This window comes from Limanda limanda, chromosome 9, assembly GCF_963576545.1.
Source record: "Limanda limanda chromosome 9, fLimLim1.1, whole genome shotgun sequence".
NCBI lineage: Eukaryota > Metazoa > Chordata > Actinopteri > Pleuronectiformes > Pleuronectidae > Limanda > Limanda limanda.
Window position 1 is genome coordinate 17656710 of NC_083644.1, and position 24618 is coordinate 17681327.

Here is a 24618-nt window from a genome sequence, read left to right on the forward strand (position 1 = left end):
CTGGGTAAAAACACTGAATTTGTTTTTTTTATGTCAGAGGCAAGAAGCTGATATGATCCACTGTTCCTTCCACCGTTCATTTGTTTGAGTTGATATTTGCAGCTTTTTAAAAAACTGTACTTCAAACCCCAGTGTGTTCTTTAATCTGAAATGAACTAACTTCCTGATGCACCTTCACCATCGTTCACTCGGCATGGCTGTGAGGCCTCGCACCCTCTTCTTTCACTTTCTTTTACCGTCCCCTCCGCCTCTTCATCACTGTGCCACAGATGAGTGCAGATCATGTTCATTCCTATTGTGAGCGATTGTGGCCCTGATGCCATCACAGGAAACAAAAGACATAAAGCAGACTAATGACACATGGCGCCTCCATCCACGAGGCCAGCGAACAATGTCGTTGTATTGTGATTACTCCCGTGCTATTGTAAATATGTGTTTCTGTTGGGTTTACATAAATTTACATATGTTTTAAAAACTCTCCAGGGATGGGAAACCATTAGGGACAACGTTAGCGTTTTCCATTACAGACGCCTGTGTTAGCACTCGTGTTGTGATTGAATGGAAATGGCCACGTGTGCGTGTGGCAGAGGAAGGAGGGCACATTAGGCGAGGAGAGGAGAGCTGGAATTGAGAGGTTGTTCTAAGCATTATCTGTGGCACATAGAGAGAGAGAGTGTGGCTCTCACTGTGCCACTCAGTCAGGGAGCATTAAGCTTTAAGAGGCAGTGAAGAGACTCAGGTCTTCAGAGGGAACTGACATTGTTCATAAATCCCTCAGGATCTGAGACAGAGGCAGCGACACACACACATACACACACACACAAATCCATCCTTCAAATTGGCCTATTAAATACATTCACCATTTACAGGTTGGCAGGTGTGTGCATAATACTCTATTATACATAATTATAAATCTATTGGAATATTATATATAAACTGTAGCTATTTAAAACTTTAAAGATAATGAGAGCACAAGTGATATAGTGCAAAAGCTAATTTTAACAAGTAAGGCAGTTTAAACCAAATACAAGAAATGGGAAAAATATATTCAAACTGATTTCCACAGATTTTTCCATGCAATCCTAACATCCTCAATTATTCAAACATTACTTGCCTTAAACATGTCATATTTGTAAATTGTAAAAAATTACACAAATAGGAGAGAAGGAGGCCGACTTTAAGGTCTTGGTTATACATAGTAAATGTAAAAAAAAACAACCTAATATACCTCGAAATAACTATTATTCTGGTAATAAGTCAAATCCAACCTAACATGACAACTGTCCTCACTGCTATCAGTTTCTGGGTTAAAACGTGATGAGAACATGAACCCACAGTCTCCTCACATGAACTCTAAGTTTGTTTTTATGGACCTTTTTCAGAGACGATATTATGACATATCATATGAAATCCTCGATGGCTGAATTCCATTTAGCTGCTTCACTTCCAGGGTTCTGGTGTTGAGCAGGTTCACTCTCGCACCGTCATGACTCCCCGCCGCACGAGTTACACAGACTCCTGCGTTAGTTGATATCATTAGTTACTAATCCATATTGAGAAGAAAAAAAAAGCCTGTTAAACATCAGGAAGAGAATAGTCAAGACAAGGGGACAATTAGCCACATTTATATATATTAATAAGGGTTATTAATTTAAATAAAGGAGAAACAACAGATCGCTATGTGACAGCAAGACAGAACTAGAATCATGTTTTGATTTAAAGCAAACTTTTCAATATCAAATCATTTGGAATGAAAATGTCTCTTTAACTGATGACTAACATCCAGTTGAGCAGCTTTTAGCCATTTTCATCTTCGACCTACATATTGACACCAGTGGCTCTCATCAGGCCCCTGTACATCACTTTGCAGCTCACAAATATAAATAAGCTGTTGTGCACAAAGGGGAGACAGAGTAATGTCTGATGAACAGAGTACTGCTGCACCATTTTAAGCTTTAAATACTTTTTTTCACCATTGCACTAATGAACGATAAACCCTCAGTGTCAGTGTAAGAAACCGCTGTAAATGTCATGATGCTAGAAATGTCCTCAAATATTCAACAGCAGAACTTGTGAAACAAAGTCGGAAGAGTTGAAATAGTTTGAGTTAGACGTAGAAGGCATCTGGCCAAAAGCTCAGCCTGTTGTAATCATACAGCAGAACGGTTAAACAGCCGCGGCAGGCCGAGGTGCTCTCCTCATGTAACGTCTCATTGATAAGAGCAGCAAACACCTCATTTACAGGAACCTTAGGCTGTAAGATCAGGTACTTTAAAAGCTATCCAAACACATTCAGACCCTGCCTGCGTGCCAGCAAATAAAACACCTTGCTATCGCCACAACTAACCTAGGATGATTCTGTCTTAATGTCCCATTTCAGGGACCAAGGAGCCCATAGTCTTGATGGCTCCTCAGAATTGCACGATGTAATGTCTGACGCAGCGGGGCTCTGGCCTTTCAGATGATCAAAGTGACAAGTTCATCCTGCAACCAGAGCCACTTACAGGAGACATCAAGAAGCCGCAAGATTGGCAGCTTTTAGGTCTTTGGTGCGTTTCATCAGCCATTTCCCCAGCAGAGGCGACATGCTGCGGAGGACGAGTAGGAGGAGGGGAAGGCAGATTAACAGACAGCTGATACAGGTGTACAGGCGGTATCAAACAGCAGCTCTGTCAATACAGCAGCCTCCAAATTTCTTCAGAAGGGGCTGGGATCCCCAAAGTATGTCCACCGATCTCACTATGACAGGATTAACTGGGAGCTCCGTATGATTTTCTCAGATTCTGTGACTCAACAATTCAGTGATCCACGTTCTATCGGCTTTAAAGGCCCCTATCCCAAGTTTGAAAAGCTTACCCCTCGGACAAGGGACATTCTTTTTCTCCCATCCAGTTCCGCTTTTCGCCTTTTTCGCTGCATGCAGTTATTCATCAACCCAAGCGTCTTCGCCAGCTCTCCCTTCCTCCCTTCTCTGCACATCTGCTAGGTCTGAGTTTTCCTTTCTTTCCGCCGGTGCCTTGCTTGGCCCAAGGCCCTTATAGCCAAATTGGTTTACATTGGAGAGATAAATGCTCTGCAAATGCGCTTTAACACGTACAGTAAAAAATGCAGACAGTGCGTGTCAGGATTATCACCCAAGTCAGGGGGAGAAAGGAGAGCGTCTCTGTAGCACAAAGCTGGGGAGCCAGAGTGAAGCCTGCAGATATAGTCCGTCTCATCCACTTCTCAGGAGAAAGAGAGGATTTAGCATTTCCATGCTAGTCTGTAATTCTTGGCATTATATAACTTGTCGCCAACAATCAAACTCCTGTGGTATTGTGAAAGTATTGTTTCACATGGGTGAGCAAAGTGTGGAGTTACACTCCTGGGGAAAGGGGTTTTCGGTGGCAGCATTAAGACAGCTGGTCCAAGATGTGTGACAGAGACCACCCTATCAGCCCAGTCAAGAAAACCAAAATTCAGCAACACGACATCAGGCCTAACTGGAGAATAAGTTCCCTTCCAAATAAAGGACTCACCTGAACATGGATTTGATCCAAAATGCTTAATCTTTCGGAAGAAAGTGATGGCATTGCTAATCCGCTGGCATCACTAATTGCGTTGTATGAAAGAACCGTGTTTAAAATGTATATTTTCACATTTGAAATGTCTGTTAACCACATGTTTCAATTTGTTATGCTCTACACTTAATGTGAAACATCTAAGATGCCCACGTTGATCCATAATGTGAATTTATCACATGGAAAAAATGGCCCAATTCACATTTGTGTAGTTTTCACATTTGTGCTGTTTTCACATTTGATGGAATTCAGCATTTTGCACAGGCCCTGCTGCTTGAAATTAGCTTGTTGATAATTTTTTTATTTTTTACAAAAATTATTTTCTTTACATGGCTCCAGGAGATTTTTTATTTTTTATATTTTTGTTACTGTCAATAAATCCCTTGAGAGACTGAAACTGACTTCCCAATCAGGTCACTGGAAATTATTTTTCAAATAAGTAAAATGGCAATCTATATATTTTTTAGGCAAAGGGATATAAATCAGCTGGGCACTGTAGTTTTTACCAAATGTATCTTTAACAGGAGAAAATAGTTTTATTAACTGGGGACTATTTTCTGCTGCGGATTAATACACATTTGAAATGTCCCTGTTTATCATAATTAAGGAACAAGCCAGTACAATTTTGTGTCACGCTGCACAATTGTATTTATTATACAGAGGAATAAGGTATGCCAGACTTTGATTATATGCTATTCTAAAGATACTTTTAATAAGATTTGTTCATTGTTAGTTTTGATATGTTTTTTTTTAAATATCACTGCAGACAAAAATCTCTTATCACAAGAAATGTCCTTTTAAGAAACAAAAAAAACTTGTATTAGTCTGAGTCTAAGTCTGAGGTGAAAGAGCTCTCACTTGGTGAAAACAGGCAGGTTTTGTTCAGGCAAAGTGAATCTTGTTGTGTTTTGTAGATTCAGGAAATGTTCCCCTCTCTTCCCACCTGCTGCTGCTCCTGCTGCTGTCGTCCCCTGGGGGACACCATGCACGCTGCTGTCCCTGTCCACCAGCATCAGTGTAAAAACCCCTCCACATGCTCTGCCATGGGGATTTGGGTGTAAAACTTCCACAGTTCCTCCCCCCCTCTCTCCAAAAAGCGCCCCCACCCCTTTTCTCATCCCCATGACCTACCCCTCCCTCCGAATCAACACCGTCCCCCTCAGACCTCCCAACACAAAGCCCTCAGTGCAGGCCCCGGCACAGAAATCATAGCACACCATTCAATCATTGTTTTTTCCCCTCTCTCACCCCTTTTATTGTCCCACTAAAGGTTTTAGCCGGGCAGAGAAGGAGGGCTGTCACTGAGGAAACCTTAGCCCATTGATGAAGTGACAGGAGCTGCCAGAATATGATCCTAATCCTGTTTCCAGCATTCTTTTAGCCCGCTGGCATCGCAATTCCTCCACACATTCTCTAAGCTGTCAACTAGGAAAATCCCTCTAATAGCGCATTGCCCAGATACACATCAAAGAGCTCCTGGAAACCTTCAGCGGCTTAGCTGCCATAGACACACTCACACACACTCACTCAGTCACACGCACACATACACACAAACACACCGTTCCCAGTGATTTACACCCTTTCCCAACACAAAACACTGAGGTTCATGACAAATTGACCACATATTTGAACAGTGTCTGCGAATAACCTGAGGGAATTTGTACAAAAAATTGACTTTTCAGCCCCAAAATTATTTTTACTGACTGTAACAGGCCCCATCCTAATTCCCTCGCCCCTCTCGCCTCCTCCTCTGCACTTAGAAAGTGATATAATCTTTACGGTCATGGAGCGAGGAGCCGCAGAGGAGCCGGCAAAGAACAGGTGTCTGAACTTTGCTGACTCCGGGATCTCTTTCAGTCCCATTTTATCTCATTCTATTCTTTCTTAATCCATCGATATCCCGACCGAAGGTAATCTTCTTATGGCAAAGCATTCTGTTTCGGTGCAGCCAAACCTCGATTGACAGGGTGGGGGTAGAGAGAGAGTGTGAGGGGAGGGTGGTGGGTGGGTTTACTGGATTGGAGACTCTTTAGAGCCTGACACTGTGCTTCAGTCATTTCATTTAGGATTAGTTATTCTACACCGGGTGAACAAGTGGCAGGCTCTCCCCCATGTGGCATGTAAACCTCACCATTGACGCCGGTGGACCTCCTGTGTCTAAATAATTCACGGTTAATCAAGGTGTCTTCAGCGGAACAGTTTAACTTACATTTTCACTGTAAAAGTTGGAGTTGGACTTGATGTGTGTGGAAATCAAAACTAATTCTTTTTTAAGGCTCAGTTTTCTGTCAGTCCCACTCTCAGCCATCAGAGGAACTGGATTCGGCACACCCTCCACTAATCCCTCTCCTGTTGCCGACCAACTCTCACACAAGCAATTTAGACAGAAGTGTATGTGTGAGTGCATGTTTTAATGAATGTGGTTCTTGTCCAGTCTCCCCCTGACTCACCTTTTAGCTAACCTGGGTCCAAAGTTTAGGGAGGAAAAAAACTGCCACTGGGGAAATTAGATAGAATTTCTTTTTCCCCTAATTCATGAAGGAATATTGTTCAGGGAATTGTGGTTTGTGTCTGCTTGCCTTCATTTTAAGTAACACATGGTCTTTTAGGTTCCTGTTGGCTTTGGAAAATGGCAAAATGAAGCATCGTGAACAAGTGCGAGTAAACATTTCCATGCTGTATTCCAACCAACGACACTGACAACAGGAATCGTTCTTATTTGTGATTTATTCCCTTGAATTAAACAGATAAATTACTCACATTCAAAACCATTGAGAAATACATGTCTTGAATCTACAGTGATATAATACATAAAGATCTGGCTAGTGCGTCTCTCTGGTGACCTCGATCTGGCACCCGAGTTACCAAAAATATACGTGGGCTGGGTTGATATTTATTTGTTACTGTGCCTCTTCCTTTTTCTTTAGGTCCTTTGCTTAAGAGCCACAATTGCTTCACACAAAAAGGAGACATGAAGTTACAGGGATATTTACAACGCTCAATGGATTCTTGCAGGCAGAGCTGTGACTTTAAACAAGTAGAATCGCGTGTCATCGACAAAGAAACACATTTGGCTTGAGGATTATAATGAATGATCGGAGGTTTACTTGTGATGTTCGATCTGATGTGACTTCATTCTGCGTTGTGCGGCTGTAAGCCATGCTTTAGAGGGTGCACACATGCATAGTTCATGGTGTTGGATTATGGAATGCTTTAATATCGGTTGTCGGTCCTGGAAAGAGAACGTTAGCTCTGTAGTTCGAGACTCGATTCATGGTGGACAGCAGCATTCGGCTGGAGCTGTTGACCAAGAGGAGTCAAACACAAGCAAGGTCCACACGGGCAGGAGGAAGTGTTCAGTCGTACCTCCAGTCCAGGTGGGATTATACTTTCTTTTCTTCTTTTTTTCATCTATTCATTCAAGCCCATTGAGTTCTTCTTATAATCTTGTTTTCTGTTCTGTCCAGCAGAGATGTTCTTCATGTTTTCTTCATGAGCTCTCAGCAGTGAGCTACATGCCCACTTGATGTGCTCATCGGCCGAGGGCCCCAAGCTGAGGAAGGGCCCCTTCAGTGTCTGCTCTGAAACACACTTGTTGTCTTCATGTTTGCCCTAAAATAAGTTGTTTCTACTCTTGTGCTGCTCTGGTTTTAAAATTGAATTTAGTTGGAAGTCTGAAAAACTGCAAAATGTCCTCAGTAGTTGTTAAAGTAGGAAACAGATTTTGAACTGAGGAATTTTAGAAAGATCATTTTGGCGGCCAATTGGGCACAGACAAAAAAGATTTATTTCTTAATGGGTTTTTGGATTGAAACACATGGTTGCTGACGGTGATGAGAGGCCAAGAGGAAAGTGTCGGGGTGGCTTCCTGTGGACTGGGCCCATAATTCATAGCTACGACACAGAGCAACAACCCAACGTAGAAACTGAGCAGCCTGAGCTTCAGTTGGGGAGCGTGTCCAATCCCAGCGAGGCTGCGTGCTGCTTAGCCCTCATGCGGAGGTTCTCAATGCTCGTTGTCTTGCTGTTGAGGCTTCCCGGGATGCTTCCCGGGAGGCTGCCTGGCGCCGGCTGCATCAGCGGGCTGTTCCACACCTGCTGGGCCTGTGACAGCGACTGGTAATAGGACTGGCAGGGCAGTGAGCCCAGCGGGGACGGCATGTTGACGTTCATGCCCAGGTAGGGCATAGAGGACTGTGTGCTCATGTCGAAGGACGGGTAGTGCACCATGTTGCTGGTGGCGGCCATGTGCTGCCGAAACTGTTCCTGCAGCCGAAAGAGGCTGAGGGGGGACGAGGCGTAGGAGTTGCCCGGAGCCATGCCGCCACTCGCACTGCTGGAGGACGGCAAGGCAGGGGAGCTCAGGGGAGAGTCTGAAGGAAAGAAAGGGAGGAGCAGGACGTTAGCATGTTTCTACAGGGACGTCAGTACATAAATTTCATGTTAATCCTGTACTATTTGTGTGTTTTTGTGTAGTATATAGAAACTGTCCATAGTCTTACCTGGTGCAGGGCTGAGTCGTTTGCAGGATGGGGGGGTGCTCCCTGGCTGCGCTCCTCTCTCCCCATGCGTCTCCTCCCTGGTCTTCACCCTCGTCTCCCCCCTCATTTCGTCCTCTTCTCTGTCAGCATTATCTTCCGCTGCTGACTCGCTGTCCGAGGGCTCAGGGGAGGTGACGTTGACTTCCACGCTCATCTCGTCAGGCTGGGGCCGTGCCGCCTCCGGCCTCTCCTCTGAGTGACAGGAGGAGGGGTGGGGAGGGGTGCGGGCCTCAGGAGCCAGGGTGGTGGTGGTGGTGGTGGTGTTGGCGTTGGTGAGGTCAGTCTTGGAGTCCTCAGGAGAGCCGTCTGCTGCTCCTGACGCCTCCTTCTGTTTCTGGAGCTGCTCCTTCTGCAGGCTGCGCTGCTTCTTACGGAACTTGGCCCGACGGTTCTTGAACCAGACCTGGAAAACAGAAGAACACATGTTGAGCTTGGGCTAAATACTTGGGCTAAAATAAGGTCCTGTCCATTTCCCCCTTTAATGATACAAGATTGCCTCTGGCTTCTTACCTGCACTCGTGCCTCGGGCAGGTTGGTGCACATTGCCAGACGCTCACGCATCACCACATCAGGATAGTGGGTCTTCTGGAAGGTTTTCTCCAGGGCCTCCAGCTGCTGGGCGGTGAAGGCCGTGCGACTCCGCCGCTGCTTACGGTGCTGGGAGCCATACCGGGCCTCAAGGATGATGTCTTGAAATGTGCAACCGTTGAGAAAGAAGAAACACGACCAGTTTAATTAAAGGGACATGGCAAAGGGCAGGTGAGCAAAACAAGAGCATGAGGAGCAGAAAAGCAAAATGAGCAACTGCTTCTTACCAGCCAGTCTCTCTGCAAGAGTGAGGGCATGCACTGAGGGCCTGTAGTCAGGGGCGTGCTGGGCCTGTTGCGCCGCCTGCTGGTGGAGGTTGTACATGGCGCTCAGTGAGTTCATGGCGTGGAGCGAGTAGCCGTTCACCCCGTAGTGCTGCATGACTGAAGTGTTTTCTGCGGAGGAAAGAAACAAACTGCTGTGAGGGTCAGGCCACCAACAAACAGAGCTGTTCTCTGGCGGAAGTTTGGTTACTTTCAAAATGAGGAAAGCTGTAAAATATGGTTTTATTATTTAAATTAGTCACAGGGGGAAATGACCTTTAAACGCTGCGCTTCGGTGGAATAGATCCTTAAATGTATTATAGAGGAGATTCAGAACTTGAAAGATTGAAAAGAAAGTTTATTGAAAGCAACCAAACAGAGTTTTTATGGAAATCTGGGGTTTTACATGTAGACAGTCAGAAAAAAACTTTTTCAAATTGTTACTTTTATTTGCTAATCTTTATTTTCAACTAGAATTTATTTAAAAAAATCTATTTTGTGGTTTAAGAATCCACTGCGGCAACAGAACAATTTTTGTACAGGCTTTTTAACATAATATTTTAAAGTGAGCAGAGAAAAATGATTCGTGCAATTTTCCAGTTCAAGACAAATACAGCGTCATATTTAGCAATTTTGTAATTCGAGTAAATGTTGCAGAGATCTCAAGTTTAAATTTTAAAAAAGGCTGTAATTTTGCTGAACTATTATATTATTTAATTTAACATGTCGTGTCTTTGTATCAGGGAACATTTAGCGCGGTTTAATTATAATAGTCATATAATAATGTCTTCATAGTGGTCAGCTGTGATGATGTATAGCTAGCTTTTCATAATAATAATAAGAACATTATAATTTAAATCATTGTAATCAGGTTGACAAACCAATGACAATACAATGTATTGTGGGTTTTTCTTTCTCCTTTCATTATTTTCAAATTAAAAGTTCAGTCTGAAGTGTTTTTTTTAATTTCAGGCGCTGTGTGAAGCGTATGCAGGCTGCGCTGACAGAGGAGGATATTTACTTTGCTCCCAGAGAGTTTGCCCGCACTGGGGCAGCAGTTTGTTTCAATCTGTGTCGGGTCCCAGGTCAGTTCAGGCGCCTGCAGGCTGAAGGAGATGTGTGACAGCTCCTCGGTGAAATGTGCACACAGATCCCCCGTCGGGCTCCGGTCTAATGTGGGGTGCAAATAGGTTCCTACTATACCAGACTATTAATTTATCACCAGGCCTGACACGTGAAAGCTGGCCGTGTGAGTGCGTGTGTGTGCGTGCCTGTTCAAAACGTGTGACTAATGCAATAACAATTTTCTTTCTTCGAGCGTCTATTTCATTGCATTATTTTTACTAAATCAATCTCTGGCTGGATTGGTGTAATCTGTTCGCGTTTTTAAATCTTCCCCATAATGCTCCTCTTCCAGGACAATGTCACTCTGCAGCCTCGGGCTCTGATTTAAGCCTAATTATGCTAATTGCTGTGGATTTATGAGCTACACAGGTTTAGTGAATTCTGCCCTCGGGCCCGCAGCTCTGGCGGCTGCAGCAACACAACTCACCCGAGGACATTGATGGGAAAATAATGACTCTGTAAAGTGGAGTCAATTCAACTACGTGTAGTGTTAAAGGAAACACAAACAAATGCATCTGCCACAAAGAAAACCATTATCAGCTGATTGGGGCTCAATTAAAAATATAAATTTGCAATATTAAAGTGAATTCTTAGCCCTATATTCACACACACATATATATATAGCCATAAACATATATTGAAGATGACTTGACACCATGAATCCATAATGAATGTAAATAACCACAAACAAACATAATATCTAGTAAATATAAGAAATTGAAGAATATAATAAGTAGCCTATATTAATAGTATATTAACATATGCTTAGGATATGGGAGATATTTAACCATGTATTGAACAATTGACGTTAATATTGCACAATGCATGTAAGTACATATATAATATATCCTTTTCATATTTGATAAGTATTCCTCATATATATCTTTTCCCTCTTTTAGGGCACTTTAGGCTATAGTTGACGTCAAGTTCAAACATGTGGTTATAAAAATGAAACAAAGTGAAACAAACTCAGGCAAAAAAGTTGAACATTTGACTGAAACCCTCTTTTTTCTTTGTCGGTTTAATTCTTTTTAAAGAAAACTAATCGCACTCTATGAACTACAGCTCGTGCGCCGGAGAAACTTCCACTCGGGGAACTTCTTACCTCTCCTCTCTCTCTCGCTCTCTGGTGAGAAATATGTCCACGATCTGAGCAGCCGAGTATTTTTCCTCTCAGATCTTCTCTTCTACAATCCGCGTGTTGTTCATGTCCTCTGTGGATCCGTGTTTTCAGCTCTTCTCTGGATATCCTGCCTGATTCCCGGTGCTGCTGCGGCTCTCTGCTCTCTCTCTCTCTCTCTCCTCTCCGTGGATGTGGGAGGATGCTGAGCTGCCATGTATCGGCCTTTAAAGCGACCCCCGGGCGGGGTCAGTGGGGCGCTGCGCACGCTGCTGCTCTCTGCCAATCACGTCGCTTCACGTCCCCCCCCCCCCCCCTCCCTCCCATTACACCTCACAGATGATTTCTGCATCCGAGCCGCAGACCGACGATCTGTTTGTATTCTTAATTTTATGCATTGTATTTTTTTTTATTATATTATCCTAATAGTCCATTAACATTAAGTACATCGTTACTATTTTTGGAGTTGACATTCATATTAATAAGATAAGTTATATTTAAGTTGTTAGAAGAGAAATTCAATATAAAGATAACATTCGATGGATATGTTAAAACTGTTAAAGCTTTTAAACATGATACCTTGTATTTTTCACGCATTAACTTTTTATATTTTCTCAATAGGAAGTAATGCTGAGGTCAAAATCCTGTTTACTGCAAACATCCTTTCGTTTTAAATTGCTTTATCCTTATTAATACTATTGATAAAACGACATTTTATAAAATATAGATAGGCTAGTTTATATTTTTTTAAGACTAGACAACTTTTACAAATGTGAAGAAATCAGACTTTAGAATCTATTTAAAGTAAATATGTACCATGCGGTGGAAAAAGTATTTGAGAATAACTCTAAACGCTTGAATTCAGCCCCAAAAGATTTATTATAACAGAGGTCTTCATGAAATGATATGCGTGTGCTCAGTACTGGTCCTGTATACTTTCTGCGGCACGGTGACTCTCCAGGTTAATTCGGAGCTTTAATTTGATTTGCTCCTTCAGTCTCTGCAGAGATGCTGCATGGTGGCGCACAGCCTCCAGCTGCAGCCTCCAGCAGCAGCTCCCCGGCCCCCAGGGAATTAGGTTAGGATTGGGGAGACAAGACGCCATTTCAACCCTCCAAAAAATGTCTTAAAATGACTGCTGGTAAGAGGATTAAAACAATAATGCCCCCTCTCTTCTTCTCCGCGGTTTTTTAGAAAAGATTTCTTCTCCCGGAGAAAACCCGTTTAGGCTGGAATTAAGGGCACCGGGGAAAGTAGCCTTTTAATGTAAGGCTTGCATATTTTGTTGAGTTTTCTTCGAGAGAAAGGGGAAGGTGGGCTGGGGTGCTGGCGGTGGGCGTGGGGGTTAAATCCTAAACTCAATTTGATCTTTGGCCACATTCGTGCGCCAAAACTCCCAGATTCCTGACAACAGCAGCCAGTGGGAAAAAAGGAGGTGATGCTTAACATCAACACGTTTAACTTTACGTTTCAATTTCTATAAAGGTCAAATGTTGATATTGTTCAGTTTTAAATTGACTGAAAGGATATTTATGCACTTGGAAAAATCTCAAAAAATAAATGATTGAATGAGTTTTGTTTTCAAGCAACAAGTGGTTCTCAAATGCGTAAATGGATGTTTTATAATGATAATAATAACGATAATACAAATAATAATACATTTGGTCAGTGGCTAAAGAGCAGTTGGGCCTATACAGGAATGAAAAAAAATCGGATTAACTTGTGAACCGATGGAAATAAGAACTTAAACTGCAGATAAATCTGGCCAGTGTCTCTTTGTGCAGACCGTTTCTAAAGCAATTAAAGCGAGAAGGAATCCCTCTCAGCTGCTCTTCCTCAAATCAGCTTTTTTACGGAACTTAACGCGAGCTAATGTCCAGCCTGGCTGAGGGCTTTAAAGCAAGTGTCAAGAGGGCCGACTATTAGAGAGATATTAGGCCAGATGAGCAGCAGCAGCAGCAGAGCATGCAGGGATAGAGTGGACACTAGTAAACTCAATCTACAAGTGCAGCGTCTACATCTATGGAATAGATCGTGTATAAACTCCTGCAAGACATTTTAAATGAAAATCAAAAAGGAATCAAATAATTGTTTTTCAGTGGATTTACATACTTGGAGTTGTGATGGGCGATTGATCATTTGCACACTCAGTTTTACATCCTCACAAACTCTACACTTAATTTATAAATCATAGCATTTGTTATAGATGTATAAGGTATTGTCATTTTTAATATATTTTAAAGCAATTTCTGGCAGTTTTTAGGTAATTAATTTTTTTAATATTTAGCTGCACGAAGCCAAATAATTTAGGGGGAGTGTAATGCTTTATTTTTAGAGTGATCATAATTTATAGAAATCTAAGTAGATTGCACATGTTGCAGGAATTCATCTCAAATAGGAGCTGTAACTGATTATTATCGATTAGTCGTTTGGTCAGAAAGTGGTAAAAAAATAAGTCCATCACAACTTTCTGGTGGCAGAGAGCAAGTCATCAAATTTCCTTCTTATGTGCAACCCACACTCAGATATTTAATTTATAATGCTATGAAACAGAAAGGATTTGTAGAAAGAGCAACCAGAAGATGTTTCGACAATTGTGTTTAGAAAATGACTTAAACCATTAATAGTTTATAAAAAATTCTGGTAATGAGTTAGTTGACTAATTCCTGTCGTTCTTTTGACTTTAAAAGACACAACTAGTAACTCTGAATGTTTTCTTTCCCAGAACTGTATTGGTGGTTTTAAGGCCTCCTCATGTTGATGATCCTGAATCCATGGCTCTATAAAGTTTACCCATCTGTTTATACACAATCCTCACACTCTGCGCCTCATCCTGATCATCTCCAGGATCTCAGCACCGCTCGCTCCAGGCTAACTTTCTAAACCCCAAATTCATCTCAAGATTTCCGTGGATTTCATCGGTGCTCTCATTGTTCTCTGCACTCCGGCTGCATTCAGGCTCTATCATGTTAAAGCCTCTCCTCCGATCTGAGTTATCGCCTTTGCTTTCAATCATCCTCCCGCTCGCTCTCTGAATATCAAAACTTTATCCCTGCATCAGGACTTTGGCAGCCTGAATCGAAGCTCAGCCGAGGAAGCCGCAGCGATTTATAAACCATGTTCAGTTTTTAATCAGGTTTATAACGCATGAGAGTTTGTAATTTTACCCCTCAAATGGCTCCCTATATATTCCAAGTGGCATTTTACATCAACTCGAGGAGAAAGTTGATGCCTTCAGCCTTCAGAGCCCATTAAGTTTTATCATTAGCTTTTCTTTAACTTCATGAATATATTAGGTTTCAATCCAGCTGCTGTGGCCTGCACAGGCTCTTAGTCAAGGTTAGCTTGTGCTCATTTGGATGAAATTAATCATTATGATGTATGGTTGAGAAATGACTGCTTCCGTGGGACTTGTGTGACTGGAGTAACAAAGCAACATGCCATTAGCAATCCTCTGGCTGTGTATCAGCTGGACATCCACCTCTTAGACTGGATGTCTGATTAACACAGACAAATCCCTGACTCAGCAGTGTAATTTTGTATTTAGATATCACTAAATGGAAGGATACGGTCACACAGTCTCCTTTTATGTTGATTGTGTTCTTGCCCCCCTCACATCCATATGATTGACATGTTTTTATGAATAAAACAACCAGAGTAGTAATCCATCACTCTATATGACCAGTCTTGTTACTGCAGTGATTATACAAACATTTAGTTGCCATAAAATGTGCTTCTATTACTGGAATTCTTATTCAAAACACCAGTGCAGATTTCAAGTTATGTCCAGTTTCTAACTGTTAAACTGTAAAATCATGTGGACAACAGAGTAAATAAAATATCTCAAAGATGAGCAGCAAACATTAGTTTAAGAGTTATTGATTGTGTTTTGTCACATTGGTAGTAGAAAAAACTCAAAATATAAAATAGACTTTATTACATTCATTAAGTCATTAAGCTGAACTAGTTTTCAAGCTGTTGCTTTATGACACATCCAGCAGACACAGAGTAACATCCTCATTCATTCGAAATAAGGTTTCTGGCAATCTGATGAGTGAAAGTTCAATGATCGTTATCCTTTTAGCTCTGGTTTGGTCACCAACTCCTAGAGGAAATATCTGCTCTTAAGCTACATTAAAAAAGTTCTGCTCTGTTCATCAGCCATATATAGCTGCTAGCTTTGTCTGTCTGCAGGTTGCGTCCTGTTGGTTTATCTGAGGTTTCTCACTGAAGACCGCTGCCTGCAGCAAGAGACAAAGCTGATAAGTGCTGAGATTGTCAAGAAATTCCCTGTTTAGCTGTGGGAACTGTACAATTAAGTGATAACTCGCTGCGAGTTTGCCACAAGTGTCATTGATTCCACTGGTAGCTCCATAATATGTGCTAGTGCTGTTCTATACGGCAGCATTGGACTTCCATCGCTCACCATGTCCGACTCACAATGGATCTTTTAAAAGGATGAAAACCACTGTATAATTTCAGATTTTATTCGACGCATTCGTTGTCTTTGTCAAAATCAGCTGCCTAAATTCCGCACAATGCACCAACATTTCACTCTTCAATTTCCTTGTGCTATGCTAGTAGTCTAGCCTTATGTTGCTACCTTTAAAGGTTCAGTGGGTTGAATTTAGAGACATCTAGTGGCAAAGACGCATGTTGCAGCTGAATACCCCTCACCCACCCTCCCCTTCTAAACATGAAAGCGAACCTGTTGTAGCCTTCAGACCAAAAAGGTATTTAGTTTGTCTACTTTAAAAACATGGCGGCCTCCGAGAGGACCCACTCCAGGAGTAAATATTAAGTATCTAAATTTAAAGGGCCCATTCTACGGTTTAAGAAAACAACAATACATACAATTTAGATAAAACACACAAAACATCACTTGGATTATTTTATATTCAATTTCTGCCAATAGCTCCCTTTCACCTAAATCTTACACACTGGACCTTTAACGGGGGGGCAACAGAGGTCAGGTGAGCTCACATCTCAACTCCACCAGATTGGTTCCATTCTCTTCAGGCAACTTTTCAGACTTCACACTATATGTTGTATAAAGTCGTACAGCCCAACACCTGTAAACTGAATGTTATATGTAAAATTGATAGGGTTCTGAATTCACATTTAGCATTTTGGTAGATATTGGTTTCAAAAGAATATAATCGTTGGAACACAGACACAATAATTCTGTGTTTTAGAGGCTGACAACACCTTGTTCACTCTCACTATTGTTTTTCCTTGTATGATCCCCACGCTGCAGCCAGGGCCGCTCCTCTGAACGGTTTCTCTGGCAGACTTGACGTATCGAGGTTGGCAGGTTTGTTTCCTCCCTCTTTCTCAGAGCCCGTCTTTGGTTGTGGCCCTCAGGCTGCGGCCCAGCACAAGGGTTCCTATTGTCAAGGCCTAATCCAGGGGCTACACAGCTTTAGCAACATGGTGGGATAAAAGCCCATCAAACCACTACTTTATGGGGGCAAATCTTTCCTAATCCCTCGCTTTATCTAAACAAAAGGAGAGAAACAAGAGGATAGAGAGAAATTGTGCAGACACAGGGCAAGACCGGGAGCTAAGATGCAAAGAAGTAGTTTCACTGGAGAAGCTAACCACTTTTGACAGGCTTTCACTAAAGGGTTGACAAAAAACGGACACTGAGATTCCAAAAAGGGCCGTACAGGCTCTTTTTTCTTTTCTGAAGTTAAGCTTTAAGATCCTCAGAGGGATATGTAGAAATTAGTGAGATTAAATTCAAAAACCTGAACTATTAAGAGGACTTGGCAGGGGGCACCTGACGCTATAAAAAATGGTCCTTGGTTTACTTGGTTGATGTAAACAAGCGACAACCGTGTGATCTTGAACCTATTCTCTGCTCCTTTCTCAGAGTGCAAAATAGGAGTATGGGAATTTGTCTTTCCCGCGTCACACACCGCTTCGAAAAATCTGCTCCATCAGGCATACTGCGAGACCCCGACCTGTCTCCAAACTACATTCACGTTCAATAAAATGCAAGTCAGCAAGGATTTACTTAATCTTGCATCTGGGATTTCTTCAAATGAGAGCGAATGACAGCTGAAAATTAGGCTTTTTATTCCAAGTCTGTTTCTGAGACTCTGTGAACTACAGTTCATCTGCGGCACCTTTGTCTGAACAGAACTCTCCCCTGTAAAACTAGAGGACCCTAAAACTCACATGTTCTCTGTATGCATGTGTGTAACTGTGTCGGGTACAAGTCCCCTGACCCCATTCCATGTCTGCTGCCAATTCCAATTTATATCTTTGATCTGTGGCGACTCGCTTCGAATCCCAAGTGTCGCATCTGCAAATGACTGTGTGAGTTAGAGGCTCCATTTTCTGCGGCGGCCCAAACGCTCCACAAGAGAACCATTTGCAGCCCGGCAGTCAAGAGCCGAGCGGAGATTGAGAACAAGCTGTAGTTCGCTCTGCCTCTGCGTACATAAACCACCGCAGCCGGGGGGGCTCTGTGTCCTGCTCGCCCTCTCAGGTGTATGAACAGGAACGTGGTGACAAACATAATTCACCACCTGGCAGTAAACACACTGTCCTCATCTGCACACAATAAAGTTCAGGCATTTTGTTAATTTGAAATACATCATGGAGGCCAAACTCAAAAGTCTTACTTTGCATTATATTCTCTGTATTTGTTTGACAGTACGCCCCCTGCTGGCATGTGCCCATGCCTCCCTGATTGGGGTAATTAAAAGATAATAGGCTGGGGATGCTCGTCAGGGACAGAGTGATTAGCGATTCATTACATGAGCTTAGAATGAGGAGGAAGAGAAGAGGTAAGTGGCTGCGTTTGGGTGGCTAGGGGTGGTTTTGGGAGGGGGCGGGGTTTTGGGAGGGGGTGGAACACTGGAACAGGCCCACCAAATTGCCAATGGATTTATCTGGAGTAATTAACTATCAACCAGAGAAAGAGCCGGGACAGAGACTGTATCAGACACAGAAAGTGGAGTCACTCTCTGCTTATCTTTGCTCAGTTAATTCAAGTCCTTTTAATGTTGAATGTTTATTATTCAGAATACAATACACAAAATGCGAGACTTAGTGGATGTAAAATTCATTTAACTCAAATGCTTCTGCCTCTAAGTGATAAATGCAATGGGAACAAGTGGATTCTCTCACACTGACTGTGCCTACAGTCTGCAGTACATTCTGTAAATTGGGATGTGCAGTGAGTCAGATCACAGGTCTACAACTGTTCAAGTCACTTTGCCTTCTGCTCTATTGACGCTTCAATCAGCAAACAAATCTGGGTCCCCGCAGAAAATGTCCTATAAGTACAATATTAAAGTCCAAGAAAGGTGCATTTAACCTTGATTAATATCTCTAGATAGAGAGTGTGTGTGAATATGAAGATCTGTAGGTGAGGGCAGGGATTTGGGAGCTGGAAGCCTTCTGGTTTCAAATTTTAGTTTGACCAATCATGGGTGAGCAGGCTTTGGTGGCCCGCAGGTGGAGACTCTGAAAAGTGGAACTCAGAAAGAAATGAATCGGCTATCAGCTTTTTAATTCATCTACATTCATACATTGATATCTGTTAATATAGATTAGTCAAAATGTTGTCTGGACCTTAAATACCCATTAAAGGTTGTGTATTATATAATGTATGTTATTTGTGACTCGAGCGGACAGCGAGTGAAGTTGGTCGGAACATCTGCTGCCAACAAATGAAGTCCCAAAATATTGGCCACTGCCCCCACAGGCTAATTCATCCTCAGACAATAGCCAATCGGCTCTGAGACTTGATCTTACAGAAGGAGACCAGAAGCCGAACCACTGACATTGTACACAGTTTAAATCGTATGTCCTATTGACCATAGCAAAGGTATATTAGGATGTTAGTTTTTAGTTAAGCATCTCAGTGAAATTACATTTTAATGCCAGTTATTTGCAACCATGAAGTTGTTTTGACTCAGCAAATCAATACAAAGAAGGAACATTGAGGACAAACACATCTGTCAAATCACAAAGTCTTCATACTGTTCTGATCTGTTCACTGTGAACAGCCAGAACAAAAGAAATCCACAAAGCGATTTCCCATAAGGTCGGGAAACAAAGTGTACTGACTATTTATCTTTAGTTTTGTGATGTTTCCTTCACAGCGACATTCCACTCATTTTCAGTTCCCTATCTTGTTGACCTCATGGCCTAGGAATGATTTAACGATATCTCTAAAGATTACATAAACTTTCAGTGCCAGTGAATGGAAACTTGGATTCAAAGCAGAAAACATATGTTCAATTGAACAAATAAGTCATAAAGTACTCTGTTGAATTAGATGCTACTTTCACTTGTCTGCCTATTGTAATTGGAGCATAAACCACTATGAGAGGTTCTACTAAAACTAAGGCTAAGAAATATAGTATTAAACTGAAATTCTGCTCTAGGCCCCTTTGATAATCTTTGCATGCAGCACACGAGAGACTTCCATCCACCATTTGACTGTCATGATCCTCTAAAGTAGCAAAGTCTATATATTCCCATCTTCATAGTCCTTCCAAAGCCAGCCTCCCATCCAGGAGTAATCCCCTCTGGTCCATATCAGCCTCACAAAGCAGCACACACTTACATGGAGAAGTTGATTTTCCCTGCCTGTTTTATCTGATTTAGGAGCACTTAGAAACAGCTCCAAGTCTTTTCTCTCGATTAAAGGGACAGGAAAGAACCTCAGCCGGTGTGATAACCGCCCCCACCCCTGCTCTATAGCTACCTCTCAACATCCTCAACATCTGTCTATTGTTGTGAAATCTGCTTTAAAGCATCTGCGGGTCATCTGGATTCAAACATTTAGAGAATTGCGGCTCATCTGTTGAGCTTAAGTCACTTTCGATTTGCACTCTCTTTCTTTTTTAATCAGAATAATGGCCGCCGAGCAGAGGCTCTGTTTCAAACACCTCTGGAAGTGCTGCTTTCTCAGGCTGATATCTGCTAACTGAGACACAGGGAGGTCAAACACAACTGGGTGTGCAAGTGTGGCACACATACACATGCACACGTGCAGAAAACACCACTGAATCTTGATTACTGACAGTTTAACTTCCAATTATCTGCCGTCATGTCTCTCAATGCGAGCACAGCACACTGGGCCTGTTATACCAAGCTATTCCCCATAAGCTTATTATTCATGTGTTTTATGAAATGAGCATAAGGGATTGATTTATTGTTGTTTCATAATCTGGGTTTATGCCTTGTTCTGCAGAGCCACATCCAGCATTAACCCACAGGCGGACAGCAGGGACACCAGCCCGACATGACCACTTGCAAACGGGCCTCAAACTGTTTCACAAGAACAGCAAAGGGTCTAAAACTGTGTGGCTTGTGTGAGGGTCACTTTAAATGACAGTAGTTTTGTGTAAAAACACATTTAAACAAATTTTTAGACTTTGTGTTACCTTCACAAATACTCTGCCCTGGTGTCGGTCTCAGGGAAATTACATTTTTCATCCTATAAGCTAAGCTAACAGTTGCATGGGTCGAGTTTACATAAGCTGCTCTCTAGACACGCAGTGAAGTCCAAATATTTTCAGTGGCTGCAGACGTTTTCCGAGAACGTGTCCTGCCGACCCTGCGACTATTATGTTTGTAAAATGTCCGATTGAGCCTTTGTTTACATCCAGAAAATGTACAATGAGTGAGTGGACGTGCTGATGACGTTTCTAACACCTGCCAGATGTGAAAGTGGAAGAATTCAAATATCTCAGGGATGAAAAAGAGGCCATAGACTTAAAACACACAGAAGAGGATGTCACCCTGGAAAGACATTGAGATACGAGCACTTTTGCTGATGAGAGCCGAAGCCGAAACAACAACACTATGATTTCCGCAGCAGAATTTATATGTCCTGTCCTGCATGGTCTTCCCAGGTGCCCCCCCTCACCTGAATGTTAGGCAAATTATCCTGTTGTTGTGAACCTGTGTGACACAGTTTTTTGTTTCCATTCTTCATCAGTGAATTATTTCCCAAAATGCTAAATAAATTGAATTAATCAATTAAATAAATGTCTATAAATCAAAGATTCCTTGCAATTAGTGTTATCTTGAAGGAAGCTCCTATATTTTATTAAAACTCTATATTAAGTATTTTGATTGTTAGTTCTTTGTATCTCATTCCTATGCTGACTATCCAGTGGGGCAAAAATATCAAGATCAAATTGTATCAGTTGATATCAATAATTATAGCGTTAAAGGTCACGTTATAATTTCTTTAAAGTTTAAAGTGGCTTTGCTTGTATTAACACCTCACTGTGTAAATATAATGCATAAGTAATATTTCTACTGGTTGCAGCAATTATTTATATAGTTTTATTGCCATGCCCCAACATCCAGTATCTTTGTTTGAAGACTCCATCAAACACATATTTGTAGAATCTGTGAAGCATTGTGTGTAACCGAGAGAGGTAACATTTTGATACAAATTACACAACCCTTAATTATTGTGTGGTAACAATAGGCTGTGCAGTTGAGATCATATTTTATTGGGTTATAGCTGCAGTTCAGCAGGTCCGCTCGCAGCCATTTGGCTCTAATTACAGTGGTGGAGGCCTCTGCAGAGAACACATGCCAGTGTGGAAATAAGTGCTTAAGAAATGACTGTGTGCGACGGCCTAAGGGCAGCCAGCTCTCTGCTGGGGACGCTGCAGTCGGGCACTTCACCCGGGTGCTGTACCTGCTCACACAGGTCCCACCGATCAGCTACGAATGAAGAGCTCTCAGAATGCTAAGAGAAAGATAGAATGAGCAGTTTGACTAAACAAACAGTATGATGTCACTCTCGATACCCGCAAATGAGCAACTCCTCAACTGTCAGAGACTGGGGATGAGGGAGGGAGCGTTGGCGGAGAGGCCTTGAGGACAAAAAGGAGTCATGCTGGGCCCAACTGGCCTCGGATAGAGCCGGGGCCGCCCTGCCCGTCAGATGGCAGTGGGCTAGAGGAGTGAGGGCTGATGTCCCCTCGATAGATAATCCCTCCATCACACAGCAGGGGCAGGGGGGAGGCAGCGAGCGCCTGTTAAAGAGAGCTGATGGATATCTGTGTGTATTTATCAGCTCCTAATGAGCGCTGATTAGTGGCCCACTGAGCTGAAACGTGGAGAAACTAAATGACAGGCATAAACTTTAATGGAACCATGATTCTGTAGAACATGAAATTGTGAAAATGTCTTGGAGGTTATGTTTTCATCTACGTTTGTTAGTTTTTTTGGTGAGCTAGTGAGACTTCCACGAAACTAAGCGGAAGGATCATATAGATTAGGGAAGTACACATTCAAATTTGGAGTAGATCTGAATCACAAATCACTTTCTCTGATATAATGAGAAAGAAAATAATTCAGGGATCTTGATGAAAATAATCAGGCATGTTTAGGAAACTCCATCCAGATGTTGGTGAAAACCCACCAACATCTGGCTTTTGTCTGCAATGGGATAAGACACAATCACTCTGGTGTCAAATGACTCTTACAGGTTTTTATCGGTTCTTTGGCAAGACATTGAGATGTTGAAAATGACGCACAAAGGGAAAATAAACAGAACACATTTCGGTATAATAAATGTGTAAGGGGACTGTTGAGGTGTGCCATTTTACTTTAATATACAGTATGTCCTCTTAATCACACACTTGTCACATTACCTTAAAATAAATAAAGTACCCTACGTGTCATGCCTTGAGTTTGATGCTTTCTATGTGTATGTGTGTCTTTGGAGTGTTTTCCTTGCCTCAGTGTAGTGTCTCCCACCCACACACACACACACACACTCTGCAGAGGAGCCCTTTGGCAGAGATCTGACTCCACATGAATATGAATGAGGAAGTAACACACAGGGGAGAGTCTGGGAATCTGATGACAGTGCAGGAAAGGACCATAGCATCTACTGGGATGTGTGAGTTCACAGCCCTGCCAGTGATATGATAAAGTGGCTGCATTTGAATATACACGTGTGTGTGTGTGTGTGTGTGTGTCCCATCAGATGGATATGAATAATGTATTGATAGCCAGTCCCCCTGTGGTCTAGCCCATACACTCTCATCTGTGTGTGTTGTGTTTAGCCTGCCCAGCTGGCAGGGTCACGGGGGATGCACACACACACATTATGTCACTGAGTCCCAGGAGGGGTGTGGGTGCATGTTCGCTTTTCATCATCAATCAACAGAGCAAACTGTTTAACAACAACAATGAGGCCGTTAAGAGGCCCCTCGGCTCATGCCAGAAGTGGTGATAATTACCTAAACATGAAGTTGTCAGTCCTCTCCCTCTTCTGCTTCCCTCCGCATCTGCCCCCTTTTTGATTGTGTGCCGAGCCGAGCGTGACTCACTCAGAGGCGAGACAGACAGTAATTGGCTAGATTGATTTTTAAAAGCTCCGTCAATTGACCTGCACCTTGTTCGTATGGTGCAATTTTACTTTAAGCTTGACAAATGCTATAGTGAGTTTCTCGATGCTCTCAAAATAATGCTTTCCTGAAACGCCTTTTTACCTCTTTGTCAAGTAGATCTCAGTTCTCTCAGTTAGTGGTTTTTCCTGCCAATGGGAGGACAGACAAACACACCTCCTGTCAAATTGTCAGCAGGTCTGGATAAAGAGGCCACACACGGCCTGTGCTGTCTACACTTGCATGTATTTACTCATCTTTCCACATCTTGAACACTGCACAAGATGTCTTCAGTGAAAGCCTCTAAGCTTTCCATAAAACATGTGAGAATAAGAATGAACTAAGACATTATGTTCAATAGGTAGAATAATGCACATAAATTAGTGTCTTTGTTTTCATGCTCCATGTATGAAAAGGGCTTGATTTTCAAAAGGTTGTGAAAACATAAATTGTAATGAGCTTTTTATTTTATCTTGACACTGAAACCCTTAGAGTTCGAATCCCTGGACTGGACTGGAGGGAGTGAATGGACGGCACCTTCCCCCACGTCACTATTCAGAAGTGAAGTGCCTTTGAGCAAGGCACCTAACCCCCCAACTGCTCCCTGTGCATTGCAACATGGCTGCCCACTGCTGCTGGTGTATGTTTGTGTGTTCTCTACTCACAACTAGGTTTTACATACACAGGAAAAAGAACATTGTTGGACCAACTTAAAACGATCACTTCAATTCTCACATAAAAATGTACTTGTTATCAATTGTGTTCATATAACTTGTTAACTTTGATCTGAACAAACACAATTAATGTCTGTGTTACCAAGTAATCTTTTTACGTTGGTCCACAGTTTATTTTTTGCAGCGTAGAGGTCAAATTTACTTTACGTGTAGAAACACAAACTGGGCCATGGAAGGGATTCTTCCTGTTCTTATACTGACACAGTTTTAAGTCTCTGCAGGAGCAGAGTCCAGGACCTCTCTGACCTCTGAGCAGTGAGTCCGACATTGATTTCTGTTTTCTCCTGCCCTCAGCTAAGTT

The 24618-nt window shown here is 42.3% G+C and overlaps 1 protein-coding gene across 1 annotated transcript; it reads right to left on the minus strand.

Annotated features, from left to right (window-relative positions):
- Positions 1-7502: 7502 nt before the first annotated feature.
- LOC133011070 (diencephalon/mesencephalon homeobox protein 1-A-like) lies at positions 7503-9070 on the minus strand. Its single transcript, XM_061078757.1, has 4 exons — positions 8917-9070; positions 8612-8790; positions 8063-8504; positions 7503-7933 (listed from the first exon to the last, which is right to left on the minus strand). The coding sequence occupies exons 1-4, from the start codon at positions 9068-9070 to the stop codon at positions 7503-7505; spliced, it is 1206 nt and encodes a 401-aa protein (XP_060934740.1).
- Between the last annotated feature and the right edge of the window lie 15548 nt (positions 9071-24618).

Excerpts from the sequence above, each read along its gene's own strand:
- LOC133011070 (XM_061078757.1), bottom strand. The coding sequence starts at position 9,070 with ATGCAGCACTACGGGGTGAACGGCTACTCGCTCCACGCCATGAACTCA. Across the intron at positions 8,505-8,611 it reads TGCCCGAGGCACGAGTGCAG|GTCTGGTTCAAGAACCGTCG; the intron begins GTAAGAAGCCAG and ends TCTGTTTTCCAG. Across the intron at positions 7,934-8,062 it reads ACGACTCAGCCCTGCACCAG|ACTCTCCCCTGAGCTCCCCT; the intron begins GTAAGACTATGG and ends TCTTTCCTTCAG.